Source organism: Eptatretus burgeri, chromosome 3 (genome assembly GCF_056783735.1).
Source record: "Eptatretus burgeri isolate ZD-2024b chromosome 3, Ebu_testis_v1, whole genome shotgun sequence".
Classification (NCBI taxonomy): domain Eukaryota; kingdom Metazoa; phylum Chordata; class Myxini; order Myxiniformes; family Myxinidae; genus Eptatretus; species Eptatretus burgeri.
In genome coordinates, this window is record NC_140963.1 from 144,365,395 (window position 1) to 144,385,104 (window position 19,710).

At 44.8% G+C, this 19,710-nt stretch overlaps 1 protein-coding gene across 7 annotated transcripts in view; it reads left to right on the forward strand.

Annotated features, from left to right (window-relative positions):
• Positions 1–19,710, forward strand: part of LOC147031212 (WAS/WASL-interacting protein family member 1-like) — a 113,207-nt gene that overhangs the window by 41,882 nt on the left and 51,615 nt on the right. For 2 of the 7 annotated variants that reach the window (XM_085876058.1, XM_085876063.1), the window contains exons 1-4: positions 1,321–1,542; positions 10,333–10,472; positions 11,451–11,580; positions 14,666–14,773. In XM_085876058.1, coding sequence (XP_085732184.1) covers positions 10,389–10,472; positions 11,451–11,580; positions 14,666–14,773 — 322 coding nt within the window. In that variant the 5' untranslated portion in view covers positions 1,321–1,542; positions 10,333–10,388. Of the gene's footprint in view, positions 1–1,320; positions 1,543–1,563; positions 1,657–10,332; positions 11,581–14,665; positions 14,774–19,710 lie in introns of those variants that run through there. The other 5 variants (XM_085876060.1, XM_085876059.1, XM_085876061.1 and 2 more) reach the window with 4 other exon arrangements.

Sequence of the window (19,710 nt, forward strand, 5' to 3'; positions counted from 1 at the left end):
AGGGAGGGTGTGGAGGGTATTTGTTTAGTAAGGGAGGGTGTGGAGGATATTTGTTTAGTAAGGGAGGGTGTGGAGGATATTTGTTTAGTAAGGGAGGGTGTGGAGGGTATTTGTTTAGTAAGGGAGGGTGTGGAGGGTATTTATTTGGTAAGGGAGGGTGTGGAGGATATTTGTTTAGTAAGGGAGGGTGTGGAGGGTATTTGTTTTGTAAGGGAGGGTGTGGAGGATATTTGTTTAGTAAAGTAGGGTGTGTGGGGTATTTGTTTAGTAAGGAAGGATGTGGAGGATATTTGTTTTGTAAGGGAGGGTGGTGGAGGGCATTTGTTTAGTTCAGGAGGGTGTGGAGGGTATTTGTTTAGTAAGGGAGGGTGTGGAGGATATTTGTTTAGTAAGGGAGGGTGTGTGGGGTATTTGTTTAGTAAGGGAGGGTGTGGAGGTTATTTGTTTAGTAAGGGAGGGTGTGGAGGGTATTTGTTTAGTAAGGGAGGGTGTGTGGGGTATTTGTTTAGTAAGGGAGGGTGTGTGGGGTATTTGTTTAGTAAGGGAGGGTGTGTGGGGTATTTGTTTAGTAAGGGAGGGTGTGGAGGGTATTTGTTTAGTAAGGGAGGGTGTGTGGGGTATTTGTTTAGTAAGGGAGGGTGTGGAGGGTATTTGTTTAGTAAGGGAGGGTGTGGAGGATATTTGTTTAGTAAGGGAGGGTGTGGAGGATATTTGTTTAGTAAGGGAGGGTGTGGAGGGTATTTGTTTAGTAAGGGAGGGTGTGGAGGGTATTTATTTGGTAAGGGAGGGTGTGGAGGATATTTGTTTAGTAAGGGAGGGTGTGGAGGGTATTTGTTTTGTAAGGGAGGGTGTGGAGGATATTTGTTTAGTAAAGGAGGGTGTGGGGGGTATTTGTTTAGTAAGGAAGGATGTGGGGGATATTTGTTTTGTAAGGGAGGGTGGTGGAGGGCATTTGTTTAGTTCAGGAGGGTGTGGAGGGTATTTGTTTAGTAAGGGAGGGTGTGGAGGATTTTTGTTTAGTAAGGGAGGGTGTGTGGGGTATTTGTTTAGTAAGGGAGGGTGTGGAGGGTATTTGTTTAGTTAAGGGAGGGTGTGGAGGGTATTTGTTTAGTAAGGGAGGGTGTGTGGGGTATTTGTTTAGTAAGGGAGGGTGTGTGGGGTATTTGTTTAGTAAGGGAGGGTGTGTGGGGTATTTGTTTAGTAAGGGAGGGTGTGGAGGGTATTTGTTTAGTAAGGGAGGGTGTGTGGGGTATTTGTTTAGTAAGGGAGGGTGTGGAGGGTATTTGCTTTGTTGGGGAGGATGTATGCAGGAGGGTAATTTGTAAGGAAAGGAGGCGTGATTGTATTATTCAAGGAGACAGGAAATGGAAGCAATTTCCTCGCTGTAAATCCGGCCCCGATCCCACATCGTGGATCTTGTGAGTCGCTCGTCCTGCTTGGTGGAATCGTTGTCCAGTGCTTTCTCACGGCGCTCTCTCCGATCGTTACTGAAGGGCCCACGTGCGGCTCCTACCGAGAAACGTGCGGAGATTGCGAGCTCGGGTGAGGATGGACACGAAGCGGATCGGTGTGGTGTTTGACTCGCGGTGTGCAGCTCGTGATGTACAGGAAGTGGTGTGCGGTTCACGTCGTGATGTGGATTCCGCGGTTTTGCCTGTGAGCACGTGCGGGTGTCATACACCTCGATCATGTTTATGTCGGATAAAATTAAAGGTTATCTGAATGAAGGAAGGTCAAAAACCTTTGTTTTTATCTTTCAAATGATACAGTTCATGGTCACACTGTACTCCATGTGACCGAGCCACGTATATTGTGTTGTTATTACATTTTATTTCAAACAGAGACAACACCACACATGGGATAAAGATAATGTCCCAAAAGGTGGTAATGGCAAACGAGGTGAAATTAAGACAAGGTAAAAACAACTGAAACCCTGTTGTTGCAGTATAGATTGAGGATGTCAAACTCCTGTAGGTGGAGATCGAGGATGTAAAACTCCTGTAGGTGGAGATCGAGGATGTAAAACTCCTGTAGGTGGAGATCGAGGATGTAAAACTCCTGTAGGTGGAGATCGAGGATGTAAAACTCCTGTAGGTGGAGATCGTGGATGTAAAACTCCTGTAGGTGGAGATCGAGGATGTAAAACCCCTGTAGGTGGAGATCGAGGATGTAAAACCCCTGTAGGTGGAGATCGAGGATGTAAAACTCCTGTAGGTGGAGATCGAGGATGTAAAACTCCTGTAGGTGGAGATCGAGGATGTAAAACTCCTGTAGGTAGAGATAGAAGATGTAAAACTCCTGTAGGTAGAAATCGAGGATGTAAAACTCCTGTAGGTGGTGATCGAGGATGTAAAACTCCTGTAGGTGGAGATCGAGGATGTAAAACTCCTGTAGGTGGAGATCGAGGATGTAAAACCCCTGTAGGTGGAGATCGAGGATGTAAAACTCCTGAAGGTGGAGATCGAGGATGTAAAACTCCTGAAGGTGTAGATCGAGGATGTAAAACTCCTGAAGGTGTAGATCGAGGATGTAAAACTCCTGCAAGTAGAGATCGAGGATGTAAAACTCGTGTAGGTGGAGATCGAGGATGTAAAACTCCTGAAGGTGTAGATCGAGGATGTAAAACTCCTGAAGGTGTAGATCGAGGATGTAAAACTCCTGAAGGTGGAGATCGAGGATGTAAAACTCCTGTAAGTAGAGATCGAGGATGTAAAACTCCTGAAGGTGTAGATCGAGGATGTAAAACTCCTGAAGGTGTAGATCGAGGATGTAAAACTCCTGTAAGTAGAGATCGAGGATGTAAAACTCCTGAAGGTGTAGATCGAGGATGTAAAACTCCTGAAGGTGTAGATCGAGGATGTAAAACTCCTGTAAGTAGAGATCGAGGATGTAAAACTCCTGTAAGTAGAGATCGAGGATGTAAAACTCCTGTAGGTGGAGATCGAGGATGTAAAACTCCTGAAGGTGTAGATCGAGGATGTAAAACTCCTGTAGGTAGAGATCGAGGATGTAAAACCCCTGTAGGTGGAGATCGAGGATGTAAAACCCCTGTAGGTGGAGATCGAGGATGTAAAACTCCTGTAGGTGGAGATCGAGGATGTAAAACTCCTGTAGGTAGAGATAGAAGATGTAAAACTCCTGTAGGTAGAAATCGAGTATGTAAAACTCCTGTAGGTAGAGATCGAGGATGTAAAACCCCTGTGGGTCGAGATCGAGGATGTAAAACCCCTGTAGGTAGAGATAGAGGATGAAAAACCCCTGTAGGTAGAGATAGAGGATGTAAAACCCCTGTAGGTGTAGATAGAGGATGGAAAACCCCTGCTGGTAGAGATCGAGGATGTAAAACCCCTGTAGGTAGAGATAGAGGATGTAAAACCCCTCTATGTGTAGATCGAGGATGTAAAACCCCTGTAAGTAAATATCGAGGATGTAAAACCCCTGCTGGTAGAGATCGAGGATGTAAAACCCCTGCTGGTAGAGATCGAGGATGTAAAACCCCTGTAGGTAGAGATAGAGGATGTAAAACCCCTGTAAGTAGAGATAGAGGATGTAAAACCCCTGTAAGTAGAGATAGAGGATGTAAAACCCCTGTAGGTAGAGATCGAGGATGTAAAACCCCTGTAGGTGTAGATTGAGGATGTAAAACCCCTGTAGGTGTAGATTGAGGATGTAAAACCCCTGTAGGTGTAGATTGAGGATGTAAAACCCCTGTAGGTAGAGATCGAGGATGTAAAACCCCTGTAGGTGTAGATCGAGGATGTAAAACCCTTGTAGGTAGAGATCGAGGATGTAAAACCCCTGTAAGTAGAGATCGAGGATGTAAAACTCCTGTAGGTGGAGATCGAGGATGTAAAACTCCTGAAGGTGTAGATCGAGGATGTAAAACTCCTGTAGGTAGAGATCGAGGATGTAAAACCCCTGTAGGTGGAGATCGAGGATGTAAAACCCCTGGAGGTGGAGATCGAGGATGTAAAACTCCTGTAGGTGGAGATCGAGGATGTAAAACTCCTGTAGGTAGAGATAGAAGATGTAAAACTCCTGTAGGTAGAAATCGAGTATGTAAAACTCCTGTAGGTAGAGATCGAGGATGTAAAACCCCTGTGGGTCGAGATCGAGGATGTAAAACCCCTGTAGGTAGAGATAGAGGATGAAAAACCCCTGTAGGTAGAGATAGAGGATGTAAAACCCCTGTAGGTGTAGATAGAGGATGTAAAACCCCTGTAGGTGTAGATCGAGGATGTAAAAACCCCTGTAGGTAGAGATGGAGGATGTAAAACCCCTGTAGGTAGAGATAAAGGATGTAAAACCCCTCTATGTGTCGATCGAGGATGTAAAACCCCTGCTGGTAGAGATCGAGGATGTAAAACCCCTGCTGGTAGAGATCGAGGATGTAAAACCCCTGCTGGTAGAGATCGAGGATGTAAAACCCCTGTAGATAGAGATAGAGGATGTAAAACCCCTCTATGTGTAGATCGAGGATGTAAAACCCCTGTAAGTAAATATCGAGGATGTAAAACCCCTGCTGGTAGAGATCGAGGATGTAAAACCCCTGCTGGTAGAGATCGAGGATGTAAAACCCCTGTAGGTAGAGATAGAGGATGTAAAACCCCTGTAAGTAGAGATAGAGGATGTAAAACCCCTGTAAGTAGAGATAGAGGATGTAAAACCCCTGTAAGTAGAGATAGAGGATGTAAAACCCCTGTAGGTAGAGATCGAGGATGTAAAACCCCTGTAGGTGTAGATTGAGGATGTAAAACCCCTGTAGGTGTAGATTGAGGATGTAAAACCCCTGTAGGTGTAGATTGAGGATGTAAAACCCCTGTAGGTAGAGATCGAGGATGTAAAACCCCTGTAGGTGTAGATCGAGGATGTAAAACCCTTGTAGGTAGAGATCGAGGATGTAAAACCCCTGTAAGTTGAGATCGAGGATGTAAAACTCCTGTAGGTGGAGATCGAGGATGTAAAACTCCTGAAGGTGTAGATCGAGGATGTAAAACTCCTGTAGGTAGAGATCGAGGATGTAAAACCCCTGTAGGTGGAGATCGAGGATGTAAAACTCCTGTAGGTGGAGATCGAGGATGTAAAACTCCTGAAGGTGGAGATCGAGGATGTAAAACTCCTGAAGGTAGAGATAGAAGATGTAAAACTCCTGTAGGTAGAAATCGAGTATGTAAAACTCCTGTAGGTAGAGATCGAGGATGTAAAACCCCTGTGGGTCGAGATCGAGGATGTAAAACCCCTGTAGGTAGAGATAGAGGATGTAAAACCCCTGTAGGTGTAGATAGAGGATGTAAAACCCCTGTAAGTGTAGATCGAGGATGTAAAAACCCCTGTAGGTAGAGATGGAGGATGTAAAACCCCTGTAGGTAGAGATAAAGGATGTAAAACCCCTCTATGTGTCGATCGAGGATGTAAAACCCCTGTAAGTAGAGATCGAGGATGTAAAACCCCTGCTGGTAGAGATCGAGGATGTAAAACCCCTGCTGGTAGAGATCGAGGATGTAAAACCCCTGTAGGTAGAGATAGAGGATGTAAAACCCCTCTATGTGTAGATCGAGGATGTAAAACCCCTGTAAGTAGAGATCGAGGATGTAAAACCCCTGCTGGTAGAGATCGAGGATGTAAAACCCCTGCTGGTAGAGATCGAGGATGTAAAACCCCTGTAGGTAGAGATCGAGGATGTAAAACCCCTGTAAGTAGAGATAGAGGATGTATAACCCCTGTAAGTTGAGATAGAGGATGTAAAACCCCTGTAGGTGTAGATTGAGGATGTAAAACCCCTGTAGGTGTAGATTGAGGATGTAAAACCCCTGAAGGTGTAGATTGAGGATGTAAAACCCCTGTAGGTAGAGATCGAGGATGTAAAACCCCTGTAGGTAGAGATAGAGGATGTAAAACCCCTGTAGGTGTAGATTGAGGATGTAAAACTCCTGTAGGTGTAGATCGAGGATGTAAAACCCTTGTAGGTAGAGATCGAGGATGTAAAACCCCTGTAGGTAGAGATAGAGGATGTAAAACCCCTGTAGGTGTAGATTGAGGATGTAAAACTCCTGTAGGTGGAGATCGAGGAAGTAAAACTCCTGTAGGTGGAGATCGAGGATGTCAAAGTTGGTATGAGGTGAAACCCTGCATACAGATAGAGGAAAAACTGAAATCCAACTGTGCGTGTGTGTGTGTGTGTGTGCGTGCGTGCGTGCGTGCGTGCGCGTGCGTGCGTGCGCGCACACAAGATTGGGACAGTTGGGATTACACATATTTAAAGAAGGCGCTTCAAACCAAAAGTAAATTTGAACAACAAGAGCGAGAGCGGACCTGGTCTCAGGCAATGCTTCGCAGCCGGCTTCATCAGGCACAATTGATGTCTTGTGCGAGGTTGCAAATGCTATTCATTGTTTTGCTGACAGACAGACAGTGTGAGGTGAGAGGAAGGGAAGGCAGACCTGCAATGGAGTGTTAATTACGGTTCATACCATCTCATCAAAATGATTCTGTGTAGAATAACAGTGAAGATGGAAACGATATAATGTCTGAAATCCATTTTCTACAGCTCATTTTTGATATAAACACCGCCGCCCGGACACGTCCAGAGGCAAACGCCGCCCGGACGCGTCCAGAGGCAAACGCCGCCCGGACGCGTCCAGAGGCAAACGCCGCCCGGACGCGTCCAGAGGCAAACGCCGCCCGGACGCGTCCAGAGGCAAACGCCGCCCGGACGCGTCCAGAGGCAGACGCCGCCCGGACGCGTCCGGAGGCAAACGCCGCCCGGACGCGTCCAGAGGCAAACGCCGCCCGGACGCGTCCAGAGGCAAACGCCGCCCGGACGCGTCCAGAGGCAAACGCCGCCCGGACGCGTCCAGAGGCAACGCCGCCCGGACGCGGCCAGAGGCAAACGCCGCCCGGACGCGTCCAGAGGCATACGCCGCCCGGACGCGTCCAGAGGCAAACGCCGCCCGGACGCGTCCAGAGGCAAACGCCGCCCGGACGCGTCCAGAGGCAAACGCCGCCCGGACGCGTCCAGAGGCAAACGCCGCCCGGACGCGTCCAGAGGCAAACGCCGCCCGGACGCGTCCAGAGGCAAACGCCGCCCGGACGCGTCCAGAGGCAAACGCCGCCCGGACGCGTCCAGAGGCAAACTCCGCCCGGACACGTCCAGAGGCAAACGCCGCCCGGACACGTCCAGAGGCAAACGCCGCCCGGACACGTCCAGAGGCAAACGCCTCCTTGACTGACCGCTGCTGCAGACGGGGGATCATTAGCCATGGCATAGAATATATTTGAGCAACCTCCCCCACTATCCCCTTTTGCCTTCCCCCTCGGCTGCTCCCGGAGCGGGTGTTTCTTTAGTTACTGAATTTTCAATGGGATAGCATAAAACAAACAAGGTGGTTTTTTTCCTTATTCTTGTGGTTTATTCTCATGTCACTTATTACATAAAACATTTGTCTTAAAACTCGTTGAAAACTTGAAATTTGATTTTTACCCTGGCTGTGCAAACCCTGATTTGAATGTGGAACAGTTTATTTTTTTCTTGCCCATCCATTCTACGGACAGTTTGGTTCTTCTTATTGTCCAGTTTTCGAGCATGGCCCTCTTTAGTATTCGGTAGTCTATTGTTCCGTACCATCCTCTCTTACATCCCTCCTGTTCTGCCTCTATGCTTCGTTGTTTTGTTCGGTTGTCGTACGTAATTTTTGTGATTATTCCCATTCGAAGTTTGTATGTCTGCCTTTTGTCCCATAGTTTGTGCACTGACCTTCCGTCCCTTTTACGTCCATTTTTCCGATACATCGCAACCCCTTAAAAAATTGCAGGAAACTTGGGGTCTTCGTAGATAGTTAAAGCTACATGGTGCTGTTCAATTGTGGACCTGTATACTAACGAATGTAAAATGACCTAGAAGTGATGTGTGGTGTCGAAATTCGCCATTAAAGTCTCGAGCAGAAGGGCCTGCAGTTTCGTGTTCATGATTTTATAACAGGACTGTGAACATGTCTGGAAAAGAAAAATCCTTGCACTCACAGACATTACTAAACAGAGTTGGGTCCTTTGAGTTATTGATCCTGCTCCTCTTTACCTCCTCCCACATCCCTCTCCCTCTCGCTCTCCCTCCCCCTTCTCGTCCAGTTTCATCCGTCTTTCTTATGTAAGCACCAAATTTGGCACACATGTTCAAGAAGCTATACCAAGTAAAAAATTATCCATTGAGGCATTCGGAAAAATTTATTTGGGTGGCCATTTTCAAAGTGGGCCAACAAATGTGTATACATGCTTTTTACATTATCTTATCTTATCTCTTATGCTTATTTCTTGATTCTTGGTCCAGCCCCACCAAGAGGAAGCACAGGGAAGCTCGGGATGTGGAATCGGTGTTTGACCCCACACATGTCCACCCTGATAAACCGACCTTCTGACGTGCTGTTCGAGTTGCAGCTATTGGCGGGGGAATCTGCTCAACCTAATGACTCGCGACAAACAATTTTCTTATTGCAACGTTTCCATCCATGCAGTTACTTGTCCTTTTGTTCAGAAGAATGACAAACCTCTTGATTGTTTCATACTCTCCTACAGAGTGGATTGTGCTATAAAGGCTTAGGAGCGCCATTTCTCTTTTGCTCCGACGAAAGGTGAGGCCTGAAACGACAGCTTCTCTTTTACCAATAACCATTTCATGTATTTTATATTTCCATTTGTTGGGAGCACTGTGGTAAGTTCCGAAAGAAGTGTCCGTGCCATCCATGAGGTTTTTTTTTTTTTTCCATGCTCAATGAACGTTGACACTGTGTCACACACTGTCAAAGCATGAAACGTCAAAAGGACGAGAGATTCATCTGGTCCAAGGCTGATCGCGATTTCATGGGCTACCAGGACACAAAACGCTTTCCCCATCCAAAAGGAAATCTATAACTTGAAGTTGTCTGGAAGTGTTTGGCCATTACTGTAAAAAAACAAAAACAATCAACAACATCTGTATTAACGGTGTGTGTGACAATACTGTGATGACCTTGCTGTGCAGCGTACACCGCATGAAGCACCAAACGGATATCCTGCTCTTCATGGTTGCATGGTGTTTGAAGATCAAGTCCTTCTTGGGCTGGAATGTGGGTAAGAGGTTCATTAAATGTCACAACAAGTTCCATTCCCATGCCTTGGTGCTCACGTATGTACAGTGCCGTTCTCTCTGGGGGAAAAAGCTAAATAGTTGCTCCTTTTTCTGATCCAAGCAGACAAAATTCCGCCAGTGTCTAAGTACAGAGGCACGTCCAACTACCGTTCTGTGCACTCCATTGCCACATGTTGCCCTGGCTGTTCCTTTAAGGCTATTAGCAATATACCTGTCCCAAACTAAATCCAGTTATGTGCAATTTCTCAGTTGTGACAAGATGTGGTGGATGAAGTCCTTGTCTGCATACTCATTGAAAGTGTTTGCCTGCAGTGGCTTAAGTAAATGGACCATCACAGCTCCGTCCAGTACGACTGCAGTCACTAAAGTAGCTTCTGAACTTGCATTAGCGCTATCCTCCAGGCAAGACAAGAGGTTACTTTTGCTACCAAGACGTAGCTCTCCAGCAGTGGAGAGTGATGGCGGGCTTGCTTGCTTTTCATGCCAAAAGAAATCGTCGAAATGTCCATCACATTTTTGGCATCCCACATACAGCCTCAAAGAACTGTACGTCGGGCTTCATGGAGATCAGCTGTTTTGGTTGAGGAAGATCCAAATGAGGAGAACTTGTTTCTTGCAATGGTATCGTGAATGGAAACCGTTCTCTCCTTGAGGAGTTCCTTGGCGAAGGCATCAAATTGCTCCTTTCCTCTTATGTCTTTTGCACAGTTGTTACCGCATAAGGGACAGCAGTCTGCTTCGTATCGTGAATGTTAATTTCATTACTTTCCTCATTAAATGGATTGTTAAATTCTTCCTTCACATCTTCGAGTCCATCAACATCTTTCAAACACCTCGTTTGAATGCGAGCTGTCTGCTCATGATGCTGAGTGTCCATGTCTCCTTTCTTGTGATGAAGAGCATTCTCATAATCGTCTATCGAAGTGGCATCTCAGAAGATGGCCACCATGAAATTATTTCAAGATGCCTCGATATCTAAAATAATTGGAAATACTTTTCTTAACACATGTGCAAAGTTTGGTACTTGAATAAAAAAAATTGCCAGATTATTATGCTCTGCCACCGCGCTATTCACCCCGTCCACCCCTCCTCGGTTTTTTTGACCAAATTTCCGTTGATATTTTACTTTCATTCTGTTGATTTTTCCGACAACTCGTTACTTTTCCATCGGTATCATTTGTAACTGGGACGCATGCTTTGTTTGTGTGTAGGTTCTACAACTGTGTGAATTCATTGAGGTATGTTTTGATCTCGGAGTCCAACGAAAATGTTTGCACAACCACCTCCTCCTCCACCACCTCCACCTCCACCGATACCACCTCCCTCTCTTCCTCAATATACTTCATCGCAGGTAAACCTATGCAACAAGTACCGGTCCAAGTCATCGCATCAGGAGGTTCAAGAAAAATGAAATGTGAAGAAGCACGCTGTAATTTGTTACACTTGACTGCACATGATCTGTACATACATTTACTGTGCATGCATACCTGTACCTGTATTTGTAGAGTGCATTTACTGTACATGCATACCTGTACCTGTATTTGTAGAGTGCATTTACTGTGCATGCATACCTGTACCTGTATTTGTAGAGTGCATTTACTGTACATGCATACCTGTACCTGTATTTGTAGAGTGCATTTACTGTACATGCATACCTGTACCTGTATTTGTAGAGTGCATTTACTGTACATGCATACCTCCGCCAGGCTGAACAGTTTACATCTTGTATCCGATGGATTGGCCAGATCTGCGTCCGGGCCGTTCGGCCTGGTACACACCAAAATCGAATCTGCTTGTTCTTGTCACCTACCCAACTCACCCCCCAAGTTTTGTGAGAATCAGCCCACAACCATTTGATATGTAGTGCCATATGTCGTTTTTTTGGGCCCCATCTCTCAATGGTGGAGAATCATTTTAAAAATTAAAGAATTATCGTATCCGGATCCTTTTCCGGAGAGTCACCAGAATCCAATCAATTCGTCCTTATCTCACACACACACACACACACACACACACACACACACACACACACACACACACACACACACACACACACACACACACACACACACACACACACACACACACACACCAAAAATGTCCACCAGGTTTTGTCTGCATCTATCCATAAATTTTTTAGACATCCTGCGCACAGACAGACAAATAGTACGAGCGTGATAATAACAGACGGATGAAAACATAACCTCTGTTCACCTTTGGTGGCGGAAGTAAAATGTGGATTTCAGAAAACATCTAATGCTGAATGATTCCCTTTTGTATTTCTTGTGCAGTTTTGATACGGCACTCTTGTGTACTGTCATATGTGCAGAACAACATGAGAGCATCGCAGCTTAGTCGAGCTGAGTCGAAGGGAAGAACAGCCCTGTTTGTTGACATCCACAAAGGGGCGAAACTGAAGAAAGCAGTCACAAACGACCGAAGTGCCCCCATCCTTGAAAGTGAGTTTTAAACGGTACCAGTATCGCTACGCCACTAGCATTCCGACGACTCTGTGTTAAACGCACTTCTTTCTCCATAGGTAAAACACACCTATTGTACACCCTTGTTACATCCTGTCACTCTTTCTGGAGTTTGCTTTCACTTCGCCTTGAAAAATCTTTTAAAAAAAGAAGAAAGAAATGGATTACTTCGATGATGGGCAAAATGTTGGAGCGTATGTCCATTATGGAAAGCTATTGCACGGACATTGGTTTTGGAAAGGATATGAAAAAAAAATAGGGGCAATACACCTGGGCGCTCACCTGGGACAATAATGATACTGAGGAGAAAGTTGACATGGGACAGAATCATCAAAATCTACCTACAAACCAATGTAGCAAATACCTATTTTGGGGGGAAACCTCCCCCCCCCCCTCCAGAGACTCCCCTGGACCCCAAGTTTTTTTTTTCTTCCTTTTTTAATGGCGTGAACAAACCTTGGTACATCATTGGTGATGAAGGTGTTGGTCAAGTTGCATCGGAATTGTGTGTGTAGATTCTGAGAAGAAAGCAAATACCTCTTTTGGGGGGTGAAGAACCCCACCCCCTCCTATAGACCCCCTTTGAACCCAAATGTTCTCTCTTTTTTTCGGTTTTTTATGTCATGAACAAACTTTGGTGCATCATGGGTGATGAAGGTTGTGGTCAAAGTTCATCGAAATTATGTGTGTTGTTTCGGAGGAGAAAGCAAATACATATTTTGGGGGGCAACCCCATCTTCTACCCCCTTCGACCCAGATTGTTTTTTGTAATGGTGTGAACAAACTTTGGTATATCATGGGTGATGATGGTTGTGGTCAAGTTTCATTGAAGTTGTGTGTGTGGTTTCAGAGAAGAAAACAAATACTTCTTTGGGGGGCAACCCTCCTCCGTAACCCCGGAATCTGAGACCCTCTTAGACCCCAATTTATTTATTTATTTTTAATGGTGCGAACAAACTTTAGTATGTCATGGGTGTTGAAGGTTGGCGTCAAGATTCATCAGAATTGCATGTGTAGTTTCTGAGAAGAAAGCAAATACCTATTTTGGGGGGAAACCCCCCATTACACCCTCTTGGACCCTGATTTTTTTTTTTTTTAAAGGTCATCAACAAACTTTAGTACATCACAGGTGATGAGGGTTGTCATCAAATTCCATCACAATTGTGTGTCGTTTCTGACGAGAAAGCAAATACCTTTTTCGGGGCGAGCAATTCCTCCACAGACCCCCCTGAAATCCTGATTTTAATGTTTTTGTTTTTTATTTATATTTATATTTTAATGCCATGAACAATCTTTGGTACATGACGGGTCATGAAGGTCGTCGTAAAGTTTCACCATAATCGTATGTATAGTTTCAGAGAAGAAGTTGCAAGTATTTGTGGATGGACTGACGGATGGACGTCGCACTAATCTTCAAGCTCCCAGGAACTATGTTCCATGTGAACTAAAAATGTGGAAAAACTGATCCCCTCAACTACAGACCTATCGGCTTGCTCCTATCGTCAGCAAGGTCGTGGAATCGTCATCGCAGTGAATATGAAATGGTTCCTTTTCTCTGACAGCCTCATCTCGGTTCACCGAATTGGTTTCAGACCAGGTCACTCAACGACATGCTGATTCTACTCACCCAACAAAGGATGGAGGCCCTCAATGTCAGCCATGAGATCAGGGCTTTCTTGAGACATATCTCATGCTTTTAATAGAGTTTGGCAATCGCGCATTCCTCACCAAACTCTTGACCGATGCCATGCAAGGCCAACTCCTCGCACGGCTTCTTGGCTTCCTCTCATCTTGTAGCCAACATGTGGCTCTCAATGGCACCCTTTCATCTCCTCTCCCTGTCAAGGCTGAAGTACCCCAAGGCAGTGTACTGGACACAGTCCTATTCCTAATCTTCATTGATGATCTCTCTGAAAAATTCCCTTTATCTATTGGCTGATGACTCCACCCTTTGCCATGACATCCGACATCCTTCAGACAAGCAGGCAGCAGCCTCTTCCCTCTGTACAGACCCTGACAAAATCCCAAGCTTGTCCAACACTTGGAATATATCTTTCCAGACAAATTTCACACTCACAATCTCTCTCCCTCCCTCTCCAAAAGGACTGCCTGACAGACTCACCCATCTCCAATCCTCTTGAAGAAGTTGTCACTTTAACTTCTGGGACTCACTATCAGCTATGATCTTTCTTGGGCAAATCCCATTTCATAGTTGGCCTCCAAACGTTGTTGCCGACTGGGCATCCTCCGCCGTGCAAGGTTCTTCCTCGGCCCACCTGAGCACCTGACCACAAACAAACTTTTCATCTGCAGCCTGATGGAGAACTGCTCTATCCTCTGGGCTGGTGCTCCTGCCTCTCACCTTCTCGGCTTCACATTGTGGAAACCAAGGCATTTAGGATAATTGGCATCTCGACATATATATACGTGTGTATATGTATGTATGTATATATATATATATATATATATATATATATATATATATATATATATATATAATGTCATATATGAACATTGAAGTGTGTTAATAACAGGAGGTTGATCAGTAAATAAATGTGGGCATTCAAGTGCATTGACAGCATGAGTGTGTATGTTGAATCTTGCTGATGGGATTGCAAACCTGAGATACATTCATGGAGGATATGATGAAGAAGCACAATCGGGACAGTTTGTAAAATAAATTGTGGAACATATTTGCATTAGTGTTGCTGCATCATTCTGAGAAAATCCATCAGACCTAGATGAGGTTCATAAACCTCTGAATCCCTGGAGAAGCCATTTTGAGAATAAAATAACTTGGCACGACCATGTCCCCACCAAGCCCTACTTTGGCAAAGCTCTGCATCCAAGGTGGAGACAGTCCACGATGGATTGGTGACTATAACGGGACTGCAAAAGCACTCCATTTAATGATAACACACTCACCCCCCCCCCTCCTCTCCACCCTTGAATGTCTGTTTTACTCCCCACAGAGTCTTTATATTTGGCTTCATTACTGTTTGGTTAGTTAAAGATTATGGACTCCGTTGATTTGGATATGAATTGTGGGATTCTTTGTGTGCAGATCCTCGTGATTCTGGAAAGGGTAACATGCCATCGGGACGAGGATTAGGGACACTTTGTTCTGAAGGCATCCACCAGTTTCATTCCAGCACAGACAGGAATGGCATTGGTAAGTGAAATAAATGAACTTTATATATTGTTGAACATCGCACCTGCCTTTAGCATCATCATGACAGATTGTTTTCAATCTTGACTCTGATGTCCTGCCAATTCGGTTATCGACCTAGCTTCAAGCTGATATTTTTTTTTTCCTTGAACTGACTTTTGAGTAGTACTAATGAGCCTCAGTGGTGTAATGGTTTGAGTATCCTCTCTGAATCTGGAAGGTTGGTGGTTCTAACCCCAACTGAGTCCTATGAAAGACTTTTAAAATGGTGCGTGCTGATTCCTTGCTTGATGCTTGGCATCGGCTTGATGGAGTATGGTCTTGCACTCGCGCTCCATATTGGTGCGGGCAAGAAAAGGCCTCCCCATCAAATGTGTTCAAAATGTTACACTGAAAAGCTCCGACAGAGTGAAGTCACGAGCCTTTGAAAGCCATGCCTTTTATTCTCGAACGTTTTCATAACTAACAAGAAAGAAAAACTGCCAGAATACATCGCCAAAGTACCAGATCGAGAGTACCGAATTGCTCATCCATCAAATGGTTTTGATAAATGTCATCTGGCCGAGCACAATAATGGCTGAAGCAAAGCAATTGCAAACATTTCAGTGGAAGGAAGTGACATTGTCTCTTGGGTATTGTACTCATACCACAAAAATTCCCAGGGATAAATTGAAAAGATTTTTTTTAAAAAACCTTGATAATTTTTTCAAAAAAATAACAACCACATTACACCATAACCTGTTGAAAGCAATTTACACATGAACAGAGTGAGAAACCTTCCCATAATACTCGCTGTGTGCCGTAAAACCTCTGTCATGCTTTGCAAGGCCACGTGGATTGTAAGGTACGACAAAATGCATGATTTATGAATGAAAAGGAACCGCCTGCTCATACTTTCATTAAGGTTCACAGGAGGTCACACTGGTTATTGAAAAGAGCATTCTAAATTCACCTTTCCATATACGGCATGCATACTATTGTTCAAGCAATTCGGGTCATACCTCCTCCTTGCGTAAATAGATGTGATCATGTGACCCCTTTATTAGGCATCTATTTATTGTACTTGCACAGTGTGGGGAGGGAAGAAATTGGAAATGCCGACATTGAGAAGAGGATGGGAATGGAGGTGTCTCTTTGAGTATCACAGTTCGTGTCTTGTGTTGGGACAACTGTTATTCAAAGAAAGATGTTGGGATGGTTTCACATGATCACTACTTGTAACCATCCCTACCTTGTTTGCATACTTTTTGGAGAAACATCCCGATGTCCTTTTTAATTTTTACCTCTGCCCACCAAAGGTGGAAGAAGATTATGTTTTCACCCCTGTCTGTCCATTTTCCTGTCTGTTTATTTGTGTGCAGGATATCTCAAGCAGTTGTGAACAGATCTGGATGAAATTTTGTGGGCAGGTTTGGGTTTGGGACAAGGACGAACTGATTAGATTTTGGAGAAGATCAGAATCTGGGTGGAAGTATGTGCTTTTCCCAGTGTCCTCGTTGAAAATGTTTTTATTACTTGTATATATTTTGTTTGGTTCTGCAGCCATAAGAGAGATTATGCTACATTTTTGGATCTATCTGGTAAAAGGAATGTGTGTGTGTGTCTGTTGTTGTTATCTCCATTATTTGGGCTTCAGAAGGTGGAACAGAGTCCTTCCAGAACTCGAAGTATCCAGCTATGTTTTGGTGAGGGATCATGATTCATGGCAGAAGTTGTGAAGTTTTCTTGTTCCCAGAGTTTTGTTCCAAGGGATCTTTTCAGGGTCGTCACTGAGCTGTCAGCTACTCTCTTAACCAACATCATCCCTATCTTATTTAAAACCTTTTTTAGGCTGTAGTTTGGCCTCCCTACATTGCTTTTTTTATTCAGCATAAATTTTTTTATTCACTTGTAAATATTCAACCTCTTTCCAATGACACTCCAAATTGAGCTCAAGTGCATCCAATTTCCTTTGATCATCCTTGAGATGTCGCTCGAACTTGATTGGAGTACGACTGTGGTCAATTCAATTGATTGGACATGATTTAGAAAGAAATAACCCTTTTCTATATCAGGTCCCGCAGTTGACAGTGCATGTCAGAGCAGAAACTCTCCCATAAAGTCCAACAAACTGTCTGTATAACTTGGATATATAATTTTGAGGAGGCATAGATCTGCGTAAGGGTATAAAGCAATTTCTAGAGTGTTGAAAGTTCCCAAGAGCACAGTGAGCCCCTTCATTAGGAAATAGAAAGAATATGTAACTACCCAGACTGTTCCTAGAGCTGGTCGTCCGAACAAACTGAGCAATTGGGTAAGAAGGACCTTGGTCGGGGAGGTGCGCAATAACCCATTGACCACTCTGACAGAACTACAGAGTTCCTTGGCAAACATGAAAAAACCTGCCAGAAGGACAACAGTCTCTGCAGCACTTCACAAATCTAGTCTTGATGTGAGAGTGGCCAGACGGAAGCTACTCCTGAGAAAAAGGTACATGACAGCACACCTGGAGTTCACAAAAAGGCATGTGAAAGACTGAGAGCATGAGGCAAATGATTATGTGGTCTGATGAGACAAAAATTGAACTCTTTGGCCTGAATGCAAAACGCTACTTCTGGCAGGAACTGAGCGCAGCTCATCACACATATAACACCACCCCACCATGAAGAATTGTGGTGGCAGCATCATGCTACGAGGATGATTTTAGCTGCAGGGACTGGGAGACTTGCAAGGAGAGAGGGAACAATGAATGGAGCCAAATACAGGCAAATCCTTGAGGAGAACCTGCTTCAGAGTGAAAAATACCTTAGACTGTGGTGAAGATTTACGTTCCAATAGGAGAATGATGTCGAGCATACAGCGAAAGCAACACTGGAATGGCTTCATAACAAGAACGTGAAAGTCCACGAGTGACCCAGCTAAAGCCCAGACTTTAATTATATTGAGAAACTGTGGAAAGATTTTAAGATTGCTGTTCACCGACGCTCCCCATCCAACTTGACAGAGCTTGAGAAAATCTGCAAGGAAGAATGGGAGAAAATCCCCAAATCCAGATGTGAAATGCTGATACAGACATACCCAAGAAGGCTCAAAGCTGTAATCGATGCCAAAGGTGCTTCAACAGACTATTGATTCATTTCAGAAAAGGTATTATCATCACCGCTCTGTCCGTCTCCTTTTTCGACTTCTCCGGCCAAACCACTGGGCTGATCCGGCTGAAATTTTGCAGCAACATTCCTCTCCTGACTCATAACAGGATCGCAAAGCTTGTCACTTGACTCTAAGTAGGTCAAAATGGCCGACTTAGTAAATTTCTTCAAAAATCTTCTTCTCCTGACGCACCAGTCAGAATGCTACCAAATTTGGGTTACAACATTAGGCCAGGGTAGAGATGTTATATTGCCGAAGTCATTCCGATCACCTGACCGGAAGTGTGTCAAAATGGCTGACTTAGTCAATTTTTGGGAAAAATCATGTAAATTCCTTTAAAAGTGTTCTTCTCCAGACCCACCAGTGAGAATGCTACCAAATTTGTGTCACAACATTAGGACATGGTCCTTATGTTAAATGGCAGGGGCCATGCTGATCACTTGACTGGAAGTGTGTCAAAATGGTGGTCGTGCAAATTCCTTCCAAAATCTTCTTCTCTACACCCACCTGTCAGAATGCTAATGGATTTGGGTTGCAACATTATGGTAGGGTAGGGATGTTAATTATAGCGGAAGTCATGTGAATCACGTGACCAGAAGTGTCAAAATGGCTGACTTTGAAAATTTTTAGGAAAATCGCATAAATCCCTTCAAAAATCTTCCTCACCAGACCCACCGGTCAGAATTCTACCAAATGTGGGTTGCAACATTAGGCCAGGGCCCAGATAAGCGACAGGTCCAGTGGTTCTATTTTATTTTTTTTATTCTCAGACGCAACTTTCACCACATAGACATGTGGGACATGAGCAAGGATGAGATCCTGAGTGGTACTGAGCCAGTTTTTTCATTAGTATCCGTTTGAGATAGCCCTTCTCTCACGTCTCGTGGGTTTATGGGACAAAGTGCATTGCAAGGGCTTTTAGGTCGGTCTTGTATCTCATTATTTATTATTTTCTCTATCTTATTTAACTTTATTTTGTACACACAACCTCTCCTTCATCACCCAAGCAGCTCATTAGCGTACATGCACCATTTCCCATTCAAAGCTCACGTCATTCTTCATTGACACATCACCTCAGACCTTTGCTGACCGCAGAACCCAACACTGAAACATTCCTGCAACCACCGCAATGCCTTCCCAAAATTCTCCACGACATCAAACCACAACCCAAACTTGCTTACAATCACCATCTCCACCACAATCATGACCATGACCGCTGCCGCCTCCGTCACTAACTTGCTGCCACAATCGCTGCGACGTCTCAACCACTTCACCGTTGCTTACTGCTACAACGCCACAACTCCCTCCATCCAAAATTTACCTACACTCACCGCAACGATTGCCAAAACCACGACGTCTCAACCACCATGCAAAAGCTCACTGCTGCCACTGATGACCACTGCCACCTTTCGGGACCAGCGGGCGCGAGGAAATGTGCTCATTGACGGGGCGCGCGATCGAGTACCTTGCTCCATGTTAAATATCGGAGCTCCTTCTCATGGTGAGGTGCAGATCGACTGGGGGCATTTCTGGTGCCGAATGCTTGCCTTGGTGGGACCAAAGCTGGGGTGAGCATCCACATGCCAATGATGGTGCAAGGATGCATCCACAGCCCACTTGTTTCGCCTCCAGGGCTCCACCTTCGCAGGAGCATTGTAAATGGATTGAGCGCCACACGCTCGCTCTCTTAGTTTGGTTCTTCATCGAGTCCTGCCCCTATTCATCTTTTCTGGCCCGCCTGCTTCCATTCACTCTTGCCCGCCATGCTAGCATCTGACTTGCCTGCTTCTTTCATATCTGGTACGCCTTCT